The 15,935-nt window shown below is 51.9% G+C and overlaps 1 protein-coding gene and 2 non-coding genes across 3 annotated transcripts in view; 1 reads left to right on the top strand and 2 right to left on the bottom strand.

Annotated features, from left to right (window-relative positions):
- Positions 1 to 10,617: 10,617 nt before the first annotated feature.
- On the bottom strand, positions 10,618 to 10,700 carry TRNAL-CAG (transfer RNA leucine (anticodon CAG)). Its single transcript has one exon. It is a non-coding gene; the product is annotated as a tRNA-Leu (tRNA).
- A 207-nt stretch (positions 10,701 to 10,907) lies between these two features.
- Positions 10,908 to 10,980, top strand: TRNAR-CCU (transfer RNA arginine (anticodon CCU)). Its single transcript has one exon. It is a non-coding gene; the product is annotated as a tRNA-Arg (tRNA).
- Positions 10,981 to 14,813: 3,833 nt separating this feature from the next.
- The window catches only part of IL4I1 (interleukin 4 induced 1), a 51,303-nt gene continuing 50,181 nt past the window's right edge, over positions 14,814 to 15,935 (bottom strand). Inside the window, exon 7 of the mRNA XM_073655245.1 lies at positions 14,814 to 15,636. Within this exon, the coding sequence (XP_073511346.1) occupies positions 14,853 to 15,636 (784 nt within the window). The 3' untranslated portion in view covers positions 14,814 to 14,852. The remainder of the gene's footprint in view (positions 15,637 to 15,935) is intronic.

A 15,935-nucleotide genomic window follows, 5' to 3' on the forward strand; every position in this document is an offset into this window, starting at 1 on the left:
CCCCCACTGAAAACAGTATCCTCAAAAATAAAATCCATCACAGCAGTAATAATATCCCTTAATTAGCCCCTTCAGTAATAATGTCCCACATCCTGCCCCCATGTCTCCATCCTGCTCCCAATGTCTTCATAATTAGCCCCTACAGTAATAATGTCCCACATCTTGCCCCCATGTCTCCATTCTGCCCCCAATGTCTTCATAATTAGCCCCTACAGTAATAATGTCTATACCCTGCCCCCATTTGTCTCCATCCTGCCTCATTTGTCTCCATCCTGCCCCCAATGTCTCCATTCTGCCCCATGTCTCTATTTGTCTCCAATCTGCCCCCATTGTCTCCATCCTTCCCCCAATGTCTCCATCCTGTCCCCCATGTCTCCATCCTGTCCCCCATGTCTCTCCATCCTGCCTCCCATGTCACTCCATCCTGCCACCATGTCTCTCCATCCTGCCCCATAGTTTCTCCATCCTGCTGCCATAGTGTCTCCATCCTGCCCCCGTAGTATCTCTATTCTGTCCCCGTAGTGTCTCCATTCTGCCCTGTAGTGTCTCCATCCTGCCCCTTAGTGTCTCCATCCTGCCCCCGTAGTGTCTCCATTCTACCCCCATAGTGTCTCCATTCTGCCCCCATAGTGCGGTGCTCTAGCAGCGCCGGGCACTCCCATCACCCGAAGCCTTGTCGCTGGCGCATGATAGTAAAGTCATACGCGCTGACGTCAGCTACCGGCCTCTGATTGGCTGGTGGCTGTTAACTATTTCCGTGCGGGAAGCTTCCGGCACGGCAATAAATTTCAAGTGAAAGTGCATCTCAGGATGCACGTTCACAGTAAGTGAACAGGCAGAATCCTGCCGCTGGGGCCCTGTGAACAGGGCCCTCTCTGCTCACTGGGCCCCATACACCAGTAAGGGCAGTAATGCCCTGGTGGCAGCCCTACAGCAGGATATATGTTGCTGTATTCCGTTAGATCCACAACTGTCTGTTCGAAATTGCATGTTGTCAAACTTTTAGGGTTAATGTGAATAATCTATAGCTGCCTGTTGGAGGTTGTAGTACTGTTCTTCAGCGTACAACCGGAGGATACGTAAAGACTACTAAAGATTGACATTTTCCTTTAGTGATTCAGATGAAACCTTCCATAACTAATGCTGTATGAGATTGATTTCTGCCACAGACAGCGCCACTCTTGTCTATAGCTTGTTGGGTATTGATCTCTGCCACAGACAGCGCCACTCTTGTCTATGGCTTGTCGGGTATTGATCTCTCATCTCTGCCACAGATAGCGCTACTCTTGTCTATGGCTTGTCGGGTATTGATCTCTGCCACAGACAGCGCCACTCTTGTCTATGGTTTGTCGGGTATTGATCTCTGCCACAGACAGCGCCACTCTTGTCTATGGCTTGTCGGGTATTGATCTCTGCCACAGACAACGGCACTCTTGTCTATGGCTTGTCGGGTATTGATCTCTGCCAAAGACAGCGCCAATCTTGTCTATAGCTTGTCGGGTATTGATCTCTGCCACAGAGAGTGACGCGCCCAGGGGGATGGGGACGACTCGGCGCCCGGGCCTTGTTGTTGCCTGATCTTGGGGAATGTCGTGGTGGTCAGCTCCCGGGCCCATACCCTGGGGTCACTCTTAAAAAGAAGGGGGGAAGTTGTATGGGATAGGGATGTTCGTGACGCCACCCGTGGTATCTGGTGAGGATCACCAGCGCTGCATCAGTCCTCTGAGGCTGGTGTTTAGGCAGCTTAGTTGGTACGACTCCCCACAGGTGGAGCGGGGCCTCAGGGCAGCGTAGGTGAAGGGATGCAGGACAGAGGGGACCCAGCTGGGTCAGAGGGAGAATAGAAGAATAGGCACGCACACCGGAGTTCACTTCAGTACCTTTACTGGTGGTGTTTCTAGCACGGTCCAGGGTACTTCAGGGTGAAGGGTGCATATCAGGACTATCCCCAGTGAGCGGGTGTGGGGCCTCCTGTTCCTTGCCTTTCCTTGATAAGTTTCTGACCTGCCTGGAGCTAGGCCTAACTTGGTCTCTGTCTTGCACCTGCTGACCTGGTGGTAGGGCCTTCTGTTGGAGATCACACTCCCTGGTCTCTTGGGCCTCCGTGACTCTTGACCCTGGTATAACAGTCAGCTTTTGGTGTTCCTGGGACATATAGTTCGCCAGGGGTTCCAGTTATTTCTGCTGGTTGTAAGGAATCCCTGCAGACGCGGACCTGGTGTCCGGTAAATGGTTTGGGGGTGAGCTGGTTAAGCTCCTCTGCCCCCTATGTTGCTTGCTTACTCCACTCGCCTCCGGCCACGCTCGGGGCCCTCACTAGGCTTCACACGGGCAGTAGGCCTCGCTACTCTTCACCGCTCTTTTGGAGTCGGCACGCCCTAGGCTCACTAACTCAAGCTCTCTGAGTCTGGACTGAACTGACTGAGCTCCACTGCAGGCTAGCTTCTGCAGGAGCTCCTCTCAACAGACTGACCTTCTCACAGACTGAAGACTCCAGACTTCACTAAAACTCTTCTGAAGACTGAGCTCCTAGCTCCACCTTCCCTTTTTATATCCCTAACGGGCTCCCTCTGCTGGTCTGAGGTGGAAGGTGGAGGTGTGTGAATGCTATGAGGGCCTCTTGTGGAGGAATCCATCCATGCACCCCTCTGGGATCTGTGGCACCAATGCGCAGCAGGGCACCACATTCCCCCCTAGCAAAGCTCAGTACTCCCGACTGAAGTAATTTTTATAACAACAATAACTCTTCCCTTTATGGGAGGCACTTTGCTTAAACGTTGCATATAAAACATTAGAGATAATAAATAGATATGCCCAATTCAATAAGCTACCTCAGAATTCAAGTCTCTTCCGATGAGGTCCCCTAACAGGGTGTCCATCTCACAGGTTGAAGTACTTGGTAGCTTGAGGGACCTGTCCAAAGCAAACCCTCCACGTAGGCCCTGGGGTGGCTGCAGGGCATGGCGATCCTGAGTTGGACCTCCGCTTGTGCCACACCAGACAGGTTTTTGTTCTGAGGTCACCTAAAAGGGCACTCCAGGGAGTGCAATTATTTACAGCAAACAGTTTTTGGGCTGCACACAGTCCTCAGCCACAAAGTTCTTTATGTACCCTTACGGGTAACTAGAGATAACAAGGGAAGTGTCCATATCACTTAAATTGCCTATTAGTAAGGCAAAGCACATATCAAGATACACATACATGAAAATACACAAGACAATACCCCAAGGGCAACTATCTACACTGTCAGAGTTTCCTTCTCTATTCTCTGTATCTGACAGGGGCCTGACCTCGTGTGCTACGTGTCGACCTACGTGGTATTGGGATGCGTGAGGCACTAGTGTTTGCACTATCTCCCATTCTGTCAGTTCTAAGCGTTGGGGAACTGCAGGGTTGCCTTAACCTCTCTACGGGACTGGCAAGTTTACCATTGGCTGGGCCTTCTTGCTCTGCTCCAACCGGGGATCCTTCTTCCGGGGATTCTTCTTGAGCAGGCTCTTCTGAAGCACTTACAGGTTCTACTTGCTGTGGAGGGTCTTCTGGCTGTTGAAAGAAGTAGATCACAGGTATTATTACCGCTCCTCCTAGTTGAGGCCAATCGGCCGGGAAGTCAGTATGGAGTACTGCTTCTTTAGGCTCCTCCGGTACGGTGAGAGGCACTTCTTCTTGGGACTTTAGCAGGTCTGGACACAACTTCAGATGGTCTCTAGATACCATTGCAGTCGTTATTCCTCCGTCTTTGCTAATCAAACAGGTCTTCTTGTTATCAAATCTTGAATTTAACACAGTGTAGGGTTCTCTCTCCCACTGGTCATCAAGTTTGTGGTTTCTCCTTTTCCTCTTTAACACCACTTCTCCTGGTGTGAAGGGTTCTGCGGGCGCACTTTTATTGTAGTGGGCTTCCTGCTTGTCCATTACCCGAGTGAGACTGTCTTCGACAAAGGCCTGTACTCTTCTGTACCGCTCCTGTCTAGTCGTGTCCCAGTCCTCAGTGGACATATCTGGTTCTGGTTCTACTACACCAAGCTCCAGGTCCATGGGCAACTTCCCGGGTCTGGCTCGCATGAGATATGCTGGAGTACAATTGGTGGAACTCACAGGTATGTGGTTGTACAGATCTACCAGGTCAGGTAGTAGGTCTGGCCACTGATTTCTCTCCTCTAGTGGTAAGGTCTTCAGCAGGTCGATGACGATGTTATTCATCTTTTCACAGAGACCGTTGGTTTGGGGGTGGTACAGTGTAGTCCGGATCTTTTTACACCCGTACAGATGGCAGAACTCCTTGAACAGTTCGGCTTCAAAGGCTGAGCCTTGATCTGTCAGCACCTGCTCCGGGTATCCATGGGGCCTGCAGAAGTACCCCTGAAACGTCTTCGCCGCAGTTTCTGCCGTCAGATCCTTGACGGGGGCGACCTCCAGGAACCGGGAGTAGTGATCCACCATGGTCAGGGCATAAGAATATCCTGACCTGCTGGGTGACAGCTTGACATGATCCAGGGCCATGATCTCCAAAGGTCGAGTTGTCTTGATGGGTTGCAGGGGTGCCTTCTGGCTGCTGTAGTCTTTTCTTCTGAGGCTACAGGGTCCACAATTCTGGCACCACCTCTCAATGGAACTGCGCATTCCTACCCAATAAAACCAACACTTCAGCAGGGTTTCTAGCTTCTTCCAGCCAAAGTGCCCTGCCTGATCGTGGTAGGCTTCCAACACCATCTGGATGTCAGTCTTGGGCACCACTATCTGCCATACCATCTCATGGGTTTTGGGGTTGATGTTCCTCCGGCACAGTTTCTCTCTATAGATGAACAGCCTGCTCTTCTCATTCCACAGCTGCTTGGCTTGTAGAGACGCGTCCTTCTCCAGGGAGGAACCTTCCTAGGTTATCAGCTCTTTGATACGGCTGACAACCGGGTCGCTGTCCTGGGTCTCCTTCCAGCTGTGGTGAGGCAGGGGGTTTAACGTCTTACCGCGATGCCTCCTGGAGGCTCGTTGCTTGTGGACCATTCCATTCCGATGAAAGGCAGGTAGCTCAATCTCCTCCAAGTCATCCACTTCTTCTTCAGTGTCCGACTGGTGAGGCATCTTGGACAGGGCATCGGCGTTGGCATTCTTGCGGCCCGCCTGGTAGTTAATAGTGAATTGGTAGTTTGACAGCCGAGCAATCCATCGTTGTTCCATGGCTCCTAGCTTAGCTGTTTCCAGATGAGTCAAGGGGTTATTATCAGTGAAGGCAGTGAACTTACTGGAGGCTAGGTAGTGCTTGAACCGCTCGGTGATGGTCCAGACCAGGGCCAGGAACTCCAACTTGAAGCTGCTATAGTTCTCTGGGTTCCTCTCGGTCGGGTGGAGCTTCCTGCTTGCATAGATGATCACCTTCTCTCGGCCATTCTGCTTCTGACTTAACACAGCTCCTAATCCTTCGTTGCTGGCATCAGTGTACAGCAGGAACGGTTGGCTGTAGTCAGGGTAGGCTAGGATCTCTTCGCCGGTCAGGATCTCCTTCATCACCTCAAAGGATTCAGCTTGCTCCTTACCCCACTGGAACGGGAGGTTTCTGCCGCTCCCGGACTGTCCTACCAGGAGATCTTGCAAAGGCGCCGCTTTCTTGATATAGTCCTTCACAAACCTCCGGTAATACCCGACTAGTCCCAGGAACTGACGTACCTCCTTGAGGCTCTTCGGCTCCGGCCATTTCTGGATGGCAGTGACCTTCTCCGGGTCTGGTGCTACTCCCTCTGGACTAACGATGTGCCCCAGGTACTATACCTTTCGCTTGAGCAGGTGGCACTTTGAGGGCTTCAGCTTCATCCCATACCGGGACAGTGACTCAAATACCTCTGCCAGGTGCTTCAAATGGTCCTCGTACGTTTTGAAGTACACTATCACATCATCCAGGTATAGCAATACGGTCTCGAAGTTGCGGTGTCCCAGGCCGCACTCCATCAATCTCTGGAACGTTCCAGGGGCGTTGCAGAGTCCAAACGGCTTACTATTGAACTCGCAGAGTCCCATCGGGGTGGTGAAGGCCGTCTTCTCCCGATCCTCCTCAGCAACAGCTACTTGCCAGTACCCACTAGTGAGGTCAAGGGTGGAAAAGTAATTTGCAGACTTTAAGGCAGCCAGGGATTCCTCTATACGTGGTAAAGGGTATGCATCTTTATGTGTAATGCGATTTACTTGTCTGTAATCTACACACATTCTCATGTTTCCGTCATTTTTCCTGACTAGAACTAGGGGAGCTGCCCAGGGACTACAACTATCCCTTACTACCCCTGCCTTCTTCATGTCGTGCAACATCTACTTCGCCTTCTGGTAGTGTGCTGATGGTATAGGCCTGTAACGTTCTTTGATGGGTAGATGGTCAACTGTGGGGATATGGTGTTGAGCCCCTTTAATCTTCCCAAAGTCAAGTGGGTGCTTACTGAATACCTGCTCGTATTCCTGAACCACCCGGTGTACACCCTGCTTCTGATGGGCAGGAGTGGTGTCTGTCCCAACATGGAGCTGTTGACACCAATCCTCCACCTGGGTTCCCGGGTCATTATCCTCCACTTCGTCTGGTGAGGTTAAGGACTCCGCCGTGTGTATGGAGTTGTTATCTACTGTGTACAGTTTGGCAACAGTGGCGTAGTGTGGTAATCTAATCTCGTCCTCCCCATAGCTAAGGAGGCATACGGGCACCCTCCCATTGCGTACATCCACTACCCCTCTGGCAGTCAAGAGTGTAGGTCTATGTTCCGAGCTAAGGAGCTCTACTACTGCCTGGTAGCTCCGTCCTTTGAGACCTATTGCTGCTCTACACCAAATCAGCATTTCACTCATCGGGGGAATCACAATGGGTACTGGGTCTGTCACCCGTACATTACCAATTTCACCGTCTGTTAGCTTTACCTGTTTCTGGTACATAAGGGCTCGGATCTCTTTCTGGAGCGCCCTTCTCTGCCCTGGTCTGGCAGTGTCAGCTGTCTGTTGGAGTAAGAACAACATTTCTCCCAAATAGTTACTAACAACATTTGTGCCAAGTACCATATACAAGTCTGTATTATCAGGATTAGTCTCTACTACAATTAGTCCCTGGTCCTTCAGTTCCACTGTTCCCACCTTTACTGCCACATCCTTAACCCCGACTAGGTTAAGGGGGAGGCAGTTTGAGGCATACATGGAAAGATTTGGATCTGGTGGGTGAAGTTCGTCTATGGACCAGGACCTTTTGTAGAGGACATCAGGCATGATGATTACCTGAGATCCTGTGTCCAGCAGAGCAGGTGTCGCGATGCCGTCCAGCACGATGGACAGGAAAGGTCTTCCTCCCACGAATCGGCTGTACCAGTTTGATGGGCCTGATGGGTCTACTCCTGGGTGTCGGCCCCCGGCCCCAGGGTTTTCTCGTTTAAAGGACAGCTCTGGACAGCGTGACCTGTCTTGTGGCAGCGGTGGCAGACAGGGTCCTTCGGCGGGCGGCGTTGGTCACTGGTCCTCCCAGGGGGTGGCGTTGTCCTCCTCCTCCTTCTCAGCCAGGGGACATCCTCAGGGCTGTCGGCTAGCAGGATCCTTCCTTCCTCCTCGGGCTCCATCCGCAGCTGTAGGGCACTCAACACAGTGGTCAGTGTTTTGCTCAACTGACTCACCTCAGAGCGCACGCTGTCCAGCTCACTAGGGGACGTTGCTGGAACCTTGTTTTCAGCAGCCACCAGGGAAAAGGTGGACGCTGCAGGCACTGGGGTGGCCCCACCCTAGTAACATTGGATAGCAGTTGTTTCCAGGGGCTGCAGTCCTTTTATAGCCATGTCCTTAAGGGTGTCAAAGGTGGCATCTGGATGATCCAGGGACCACCAATGCACAGTCCTTCTCTCCTCTTGAGACCTCAGTCCCTGGATAAACTGTTCCTTCAGCATTTTATTTTCATTATTGATGCTGGTTGGACTAACCTGTTTCAGAGCTCGCAGGGCCCCTTGTAAACGCCAGGCATAGTCCCGAGCACCGTCCTCCGGTTGCTGAGAGCAGTTGTAGAACCTCATCCGGAGGTCTGTCTCAGTACGATTCTCAAAGACAGTCTGTAACTTTTTAAAGATTGCAGACACTGACTCCTGGTCTGCGGCTGGCCTGGTTTCTACTTCTCGCTCCGCAGCACCAGTCAAGTGTCCCAATACAACAGCGGCTCTTTGCTTGCCTGTCATAGAGTACATGTCCAGTATACCGCATATTTTCCTTTTGAATCCAGACAGGGTATCTGGTTTGCCGCTGTACTGGGGGAGCCACTTCGCTCCAGGGATGTACGGTAGGGCCATGGGTATGACAGGGGTTACAGGCCCTGCTGGTGGAGCGGCTGCTCCGGCCTGCTCGGCGCCGAGCGCGGATTGAACATAAGGGCGGTTAACCGGTACTCCGGCGTTGTGCTGTTCTTCGGACATTCTGGCGCCACCCCTAGCAAACTGTGGCCTACCTTCTCTTCTTTTCTTCCGGTATGCCGCAGCTCCGCAGGTGACAGTCTTCTTCAGGCTTGCGTCCTACGTCAGAGCGCTCACCGGGGCTCCTTCCAGGACCTGGCGCTTCCTGGTTTGACGTCGAGGCGTGGGGCGTGTCCGGGGCTTCGCACGTTTCAGCAGGTACGCCTCTTAGTTTCCCGTGGTTACGCCCTTCTTCTCGCTCGGCGGCGCAACAATGGCGGCGATCTTCGCCACAGTTAAATACACAGTTTTTATTAAAGGCGCACAGTACCCGGTGGCAACGGGCACAACACTCTGTCGTTGCAGCGGGCACAGAATCCTGTTCGTGACGCCAGGAAGCGATGACGCGCCCAGGGGAATGGGGACGACTCGGCGCCCGGGCCTTGTTGTTGCCTGACCTTGGGGAATGTCGTGGTGGTCGGCTCTCGTGCCCGTACCCTGGGGTCACTCTTAAAAAGAAAGGGGGAAGTTGTATAGGATAGGGATGTTCATGACGCCACCCGTGGTGTCTGGTGAGGATCACCAGCGCTGCATCAGTCCTCTGAGGCCGGTGTTTAGGCAGGTTAGTTGGTATGACTCCCCACAGGTGGAGCGGGGCCTCAGGGCAGCGTAGGTGAAGGGATGCAGGACAGAGGGGACCCAGCCGGGTCAGAGGGAGAATAGAAGAATAGGCACGCACACCGGAGTTCACTTCAGTACCTTTACTGGTGGTGTTTCTGGCACGGTCCAGGGTACTTCAGGGTGAAGGGTGCATATCAGGACTCTCCCCAGTGAGCGGGTGTGGGGCCTCCTGTTCCTTGCCTTTCCTTGATAAGTTTCTGACCTGCCTGGAGCTAGGCCTAACTTGGTCTCTGTCTTGCACCTGCTGACCTGGTGGTAGGGCCTTCTGTTGGAGATCACACTCCCTGGTCTCTTGGGCCTCCGTCACTCCTGACCCTGGTATAACAGTCAGCTTTTGGTGTTCCTGGGACATATAGTTCGCCAGGGGTTCCAGTTATTTCTGCTGGTTGTAAGGAATCCCTGCAGACGCGGACCCGGTGTCCGGTAAATGGTTTTGGGGTGAGCTGGTTAAGCTCCTCTGCCCCCTATGTTGCCTGCTTACTCCACTCGCCTTCGGCCACGCTCGGGGCCCTCACTAGGCTTCACACGGGCAGTAGGCCTCTCTACTCTTCACCGCTCTTTTGGCGTCGGCACGCTCTAGGCTCAGTAACTCGAGCTCTCTGAGTCTGGACTGAACTGACTGAGCTCCACTGCAGGCTAGCTTCTGCAGGAGCTCCTCTCAACAGACTGACCTTCTCACAGACTGAAGACTCCAGACTTCACTGAAACTCTTCTGAAGACTGAGCTACCTAGCTCCACTTTCCCTTTTTATATCCCTAATGGGCTCCCTCTGCTGGTCTGAAGTGGAAGGTGGAGGTGTGTGAATGCTATGAGGGCCTCTTGTGGAGGAATCCATCCATGCACCCCTCTGGGATCTGTGGCACCAATGCGCAGCAGGGCGCCACATTAGCACCACTCTTGTCTATAGCTTGTCGGGTTTTGATCTCTGTCACAGACAGCGCCACTCTTGTCTATGGCTTGTCGGGTATTGATCTCTGCCACAGACAGCGCCACTCTTGTCTATGGCTTGTCGGGTATTGCAGAGCCGCCCCATCCAGGTGAATGCAGATGCGATCCTTTTCACAACTCATGGACGCAGAGTTGCAAAAACAATAAAGTTTTTCTAATCTTGTATTAACCTTTGCGCATGAAGCTTTTCATTTCCAGATCACATGGCTTTGAGAGATCTAGACATGACACCGCATGGTTTTCACCGTTGGTACAATGGGGAACATGTCCACCCAGTTTACTCTTTAACCAACGTTAAACGTGCGAAGCAGTGTTCATATTATGTGTTTGCCATTTTTCCAAAACATTGTGATTTTAAAAAAAATCACCGCAAAAAAAAAATTGTAAACCCATTATGTGCTAATGGTTGGGTTGCTCTGGACCACTAGTCCACTTTTCGTTTGCACTAAAAATATTAGGCAATATATTGCCTTAAAATATCTTAATGGATGCCTTGATGTAGTCTGAGACCTCAATGTCAAACGACATACAAGGGCCCTTTTTATCTTCTATTTCTACACGTCTCCATTTTTGTGCACTGATCTAAACTCATAGCAAAAGATGTCAGAAGTGGGATTCGAACCCACGCCTCCAGGGGAGACTGCGACCTGAACGCAGCGCCTTAGACCGCTCGGCCATCCTGACTGTACAGTCTGCAGAGCTTCTTTCAGCAGGAGGCAGCCGAAGCTGCAGTTCCGTTTTCTTCTTCCTGACATCTAGTTATATACAGATCCATCAGTACATCAGGATCCCCCCACATCAGGATCCCCCCACATCAGCTGCAGTATAAACCACATACCAAAGGTCAGGCAGAATAGATCTACAGCCGCTGCTCCCCACCTATTCTCATCAGCCCCAGTGGCCTAATGGATAAGGCACTGGCCTCCTAAGCCAGGGATTGTGGGTTCGAGTCCCATCTGGGGTGGCTCAAAATTTTTCTCCCTCCACTATATTTTACTTTGTATTTTAGGCCGTTTGTATTATGCTTTCTATAAATATTTGTTATTTTATGCAATAATTCTGCCATTAGAAGAATGGTGTGAATACCGAGATATCAATGGTGCTGCTGCTCTCTGGTGGTAGAAAAGTAGACTGCATGGAAAGGAAAGAGAGTCTGCTATGTTATAAGAGATAGCAAAAAGGAGAACCCGTGTACTGTACACTGAGGACAGAGAGCCGGAAATGTCCGCTCCTTCTAATCTGTCATTCCTGTTATCTCTGTGCACCCAACATGGGGCACAACATAACACTTGTGTGACTGGCAGCTTGGCATACTGTTCTGAAGAAAAATGTGGCTAACACACTGTTATGGGGGATCTGTGGCTGGCAGACTTAGGGTGGATCTGTGGCTGGCGCACTGTTATGGAGGATCTGTAGCGGGCACACTGTTATGGGGATCTGTGGCTGGCGCACTGTTATGGAGGATCTGTAGCGGGCACACTGTTATGGGGATCTGTGGCTGGCGCACTGTTATGGAGGATCTGTAGCGGGCACACTGTTATGGGGATCTGTGGCTGGCGCACTGTTATGGGGATCTGTGGCTGGCGCACTGTTATGGGGGATTTGTGGCAGGCACACTGTTATGGGGATCTGTGGCTGGCGCACTGTTATGGAGGATATGTGACTGGCGCACTGTTACGGAGGATTTGAGGCGGGCTCACTGTTAGGGGGATCTGTGGCTGGCGCACTGTTATGGGGGATCTGTGGCTGGCGCACTGTTATGGAGGATCTGTAGCGGGCACACTGTTATGGGGGATCTGTGGCTGGCGCACTGTTATGGAGGATCTGTAGCGGGCACACTGTTATGGGGATCTGTGGCTGGCGCACTGTTATGGAGGATCTGTAGCGGGCACACTGTTATGGGTATCTGTGGCTGGCGCACTGTTATGGAGGATCTGTAGCGGGCACACTGTTATGGGGATCTGTGGCTGGCGCACTGTTATGGAGGATCTGTAGCGGGCACACTGTTATGGGGATCTGTGGCTGGCGCACTGTTATGGGGGATCTGTGGCTGGCGCACTGTTATGGGAGATCTGTGGCAGGCACACTGTTATGGGGATCTGTGGCTGGCGCACTGTTATGGAGGATATGTGACTGGCGCACTGTTACGGAGGATTTGAGGCGGGCTCACTGTTAGGGGGATCTGTGGCTGGCGCACTGTTATGGGGGATCTGTGGCTGGCGCACTGTTATGGAGGCATCTGTAGCGGGCACACTGTTATGGGAATCTGTGGCTGGCGCACTGTTATCGGGGATCTGTGGCTGGCACACTGTTATGGAGGCATCTGTGGTGGGCGCACTGTTATGGGGGATCTGTGACTGGCACACTGTTATGGGGGAACTGTGGTGGGCACATTGTTATGAGGGATCTGTGGCTGGCGCACTGTTATGGGGATCTGTGGCTGGCACACTGTTATGGGGGATCTGTGGTGGGCACATTGTTATGAGGGATCTGTGGCTGGCGCACTGTTATGGGGATCTGTGGCTGGCGCACTGTTATGGGGGATCTGTGACTGCCGCACTGTTATGGGGGATCTGTGGCAGGCACGCTGTTATGGGGATCTGTGGCTTGCGCACTGTTATGGGGGATATATGACGGGCGCACTGTTACGGAGGATTTGAGGCAGGCACACTGTTATGGGGATCTGTGGCTGGCGCACTGTTATGGGGGAACTGTGGCTGGCGCACTGTTATGGGGGATCTGTTGCTGGCACACTGTTATGGAGGCATCTTTGGCGGGCACACTGTTATGGGGATTCTGTGGTTGGCGCACTGTTATGGGGGATCTGTGACTGGCTCACTGTTATGGGGGATCTGTGACTGGCGCACTGTTATGGGGGATCTGTGGCTGGCACACTGTTATGGGGGATCTGTGGTGGGCACATTGTTATGGGGGATCTGTGGCTGGCGCACTGTTATGGGGATCTGCGGCTGGCGCACTGTTAGGGGGTCTGTGGCTGGCGCACTGTTATGGGGGATCTGTGGCTGAAGCACTGTTATGGGGGATCTGTGGCTGGCGCACTGCTTTGGGGATCTGTGGCTGACACAATTTTATGGGGTCTGTGACTGGTGCACTGTTATGGGGATTCTGTGGTTGGGCACTGTTATGGGGGATCTGTGACTGGTGCACTGTTATGGGGGATCTGTGACTTGACTGGTGCACTGTTATGGGGGATCTGTGACTGGCGCACTGTTATGGGGGATCTCTGGCTGGCGCACTGTTATGGGGATCTGTGACTGGCGCACTGTTATGGAGGCATCTTTGGCGGGCACACTGTTATGGGGATTCTGTGGTTGGCGCACTGTTATGGGGGATCTGTGAAAGGCTCACTGTTATGGGGGATCTGTGGTGGGCACATTGTTATGGGGGGATCTGTGGCTGGCGCACTGTTATGGGGGATCTGTGTCTGACACACTTTTATGGGGTCTGTGACTGGTGCACTGTTATGGGGATTCTGTGGTTGGCGCACTGTTATGGGGGATCTGTGGCTGGCGCATTGTTATGGGGGATCTGTGACTGGCACATTGTTATGGGGGATCTGTGGTGGGCACATTGTTATGGAGGATCTGTGGCTGGCACACTGTTATGGGGGATCTGTGGCTGGCGCACTGTTAGGGGGTCTGTGGCTGGCGCACTGTTAGGGGGGATCTGTGGCTGACACACTTTTATGGGGTCTGTGACTGGGGCACTGTTATGGGGATTCTGTGGTTGGCGCACTGTTATGGGGGATCTGTGACTGGCGCACTGTTAGGGGATCTGTGGCTGGCGCACTGTTAAGGGGGATCTGTGGCTGGCGCACTGTTAGGGGGTCTGTGGCTGGCGCACTGTTATGGGGGATCTGTGGCTGGCGCACTGTTATGAGGGATCTGTGGCTGGCGCACTGTTATGGGGGATCTGTGGCTGGCGCACTGTTATGGGGGATCTGTGGCTGGCGCACTGTTATGGGGGATCTGTGGCTGGCACACTGTTAGGGGTCTGTGCCTGGTGCACTGTTAGGGGGGATCTGTGGCTGACACACTTTTATGGGGTCTGTGACTGGTGCACTGTTAAGGGGATTCTGTGGTTGGCGCACTGTTATGGGGGATCTGTGACTGGCGTACTGTTATGGGAGATCTGTGGCGGGCGCACTGTTATGGGAATCTGTGACTGGCGCACTGTTATGGGGGATCTGTGGCGGGTACACAGTTATGGGGGATCTGTTGCTGGCACACTGTTATGGAGGCATCTTCGGCGGGCACACTGTTATGGGGATTCTGTGGTTGGCGCATTGTTATGGGGGATCTGTGACTGGCGCACTGTTATGGGGGATCTGTGACTGGCGCACTGTTATGGGGGATCTGTGACTGGCGCACTGTTATGGGGGATCTGTGGCTGGCGCACTGTTATGGAGATCTGTGGTGGGCACACTGTTATGGGGGATCTGTGACTGGCACACTGTTATGGGCGATCTGTGGAGGGCACACAGTTATAGGGGATCTGTGGCTGGCGCACTGTTATGGGGGATCTGTGGCTGGCGCACTGTTATTGAGGCATCTGTGGCAGGCACACTGTTATGGGGGCACATAGGTCATGTATAGTATGTCCATATATCAGGACATAGGTGTTGTCCTGTGTGCGAGACCAAGACAGTCATCGGCGTCAGCATTTAGGAGGACACTAAGTAGGTGGCCATGAACATCTAAGAGATCCACATAGGGATGTTTCCTGGTCATCAGTGTCGGTCATCAGCCATCTATGGTCACGTCTATTCCTTGGATTATACAGTATTTTATTTGTACACATATAAATACAAGACAATCAGTTATGGATAGGCATGATGGAGAGCTTGTGGACATCCCTTGCTGCCCTTAGGCCACTTTTAATGGCTGTGTCAATCCAGCCATGAGGAAACAAAGTGTGCTCCCCAGCAAAGAAAATTCTGCCTTCTGGTTCGGATAAATCTTCGTACATATCTCTAAACTGATAGGGTGTGAAATAGACAAATGCTCCCATGGAATATGGATCCAGGCTCCACTTCTTCACCACCGACTTTGGGCAGAGTTTTCTCAGCTCCTCTTTTGATATCCCGTGGATGATGGACAAGTCTTCCAGGACAACATCAATACATTTTTCATCAGTGAGTGATGTAAAGAACAGCGAATCGTCTTCTATAGTGTATGACGCCAGCAAGACACCTCTCCCATTGGTGAAGTTATGACTTGGGTAGTAGATGTAACGAGATGGTCGATCAGTAGAACTTCTGCCACCCACTATTCCATCCTTCTCCCAAAACCTCTCATTGCAGCTCAGGAAAATCTTTGTGGCACTTGCATAGTGAACGAAACACAAAGCGTTGGACTTCTCATTACTCAGAGGTGGACTGAAATCTATAAGTCTGGTGGCCTTGCTAGTGGAGGTGATGATGACATAGTCTGCAGATAGACTGGTCAGATCAGAAGACTTGTTTCTCCGGTATTGGACATCCATCATTTTTTTTCCTTGCTTAACTTTGACTACAGTGGTGTTTAGCTTGATGATGTTTTTTAGCTGCCTGGCAAATGCTAATGGCAACAGATCGAAACCGCCAATAATCTCATCTAACCTATCAAGAAAATAAAGTAGTAAAAGTTATTATTTTTTTTGACCCACAAACAACTACAGATGTTACATATATTATCCATACACCCATTCATCCATCCCTATATCCATCCATCCCTCTATACATCCATCCATCCATCCGTCTCTCTATAAATCTATCCATCCCTTTATCCATCCATCTCTCTATAAATCCATCCATCCATCCCTCTATACATTCATCTATCCTTCCATCCATCCATCTCTCAATAAATCCATTCATCCACCCATCCTTCTACATATCCACCCATCCCTTTATACATTCAT

Source organism: Phyllobates terribilis, unplaced genomic scaffold (assembly GCF_046119375.1).
Source record: "Phyllobates terribilis strain yellow unplaced genomic scaffold, ASM4611937v1 Scaffold_12__6_contigs__length_324123572, whole genome shotgun sequence".
Lineage (NCBI taxonomy): Eukaryota > Metazoa > Chordata > Amphibia > Anura > Dendrobatidae > Phyllobates > Phyllobates terribilis.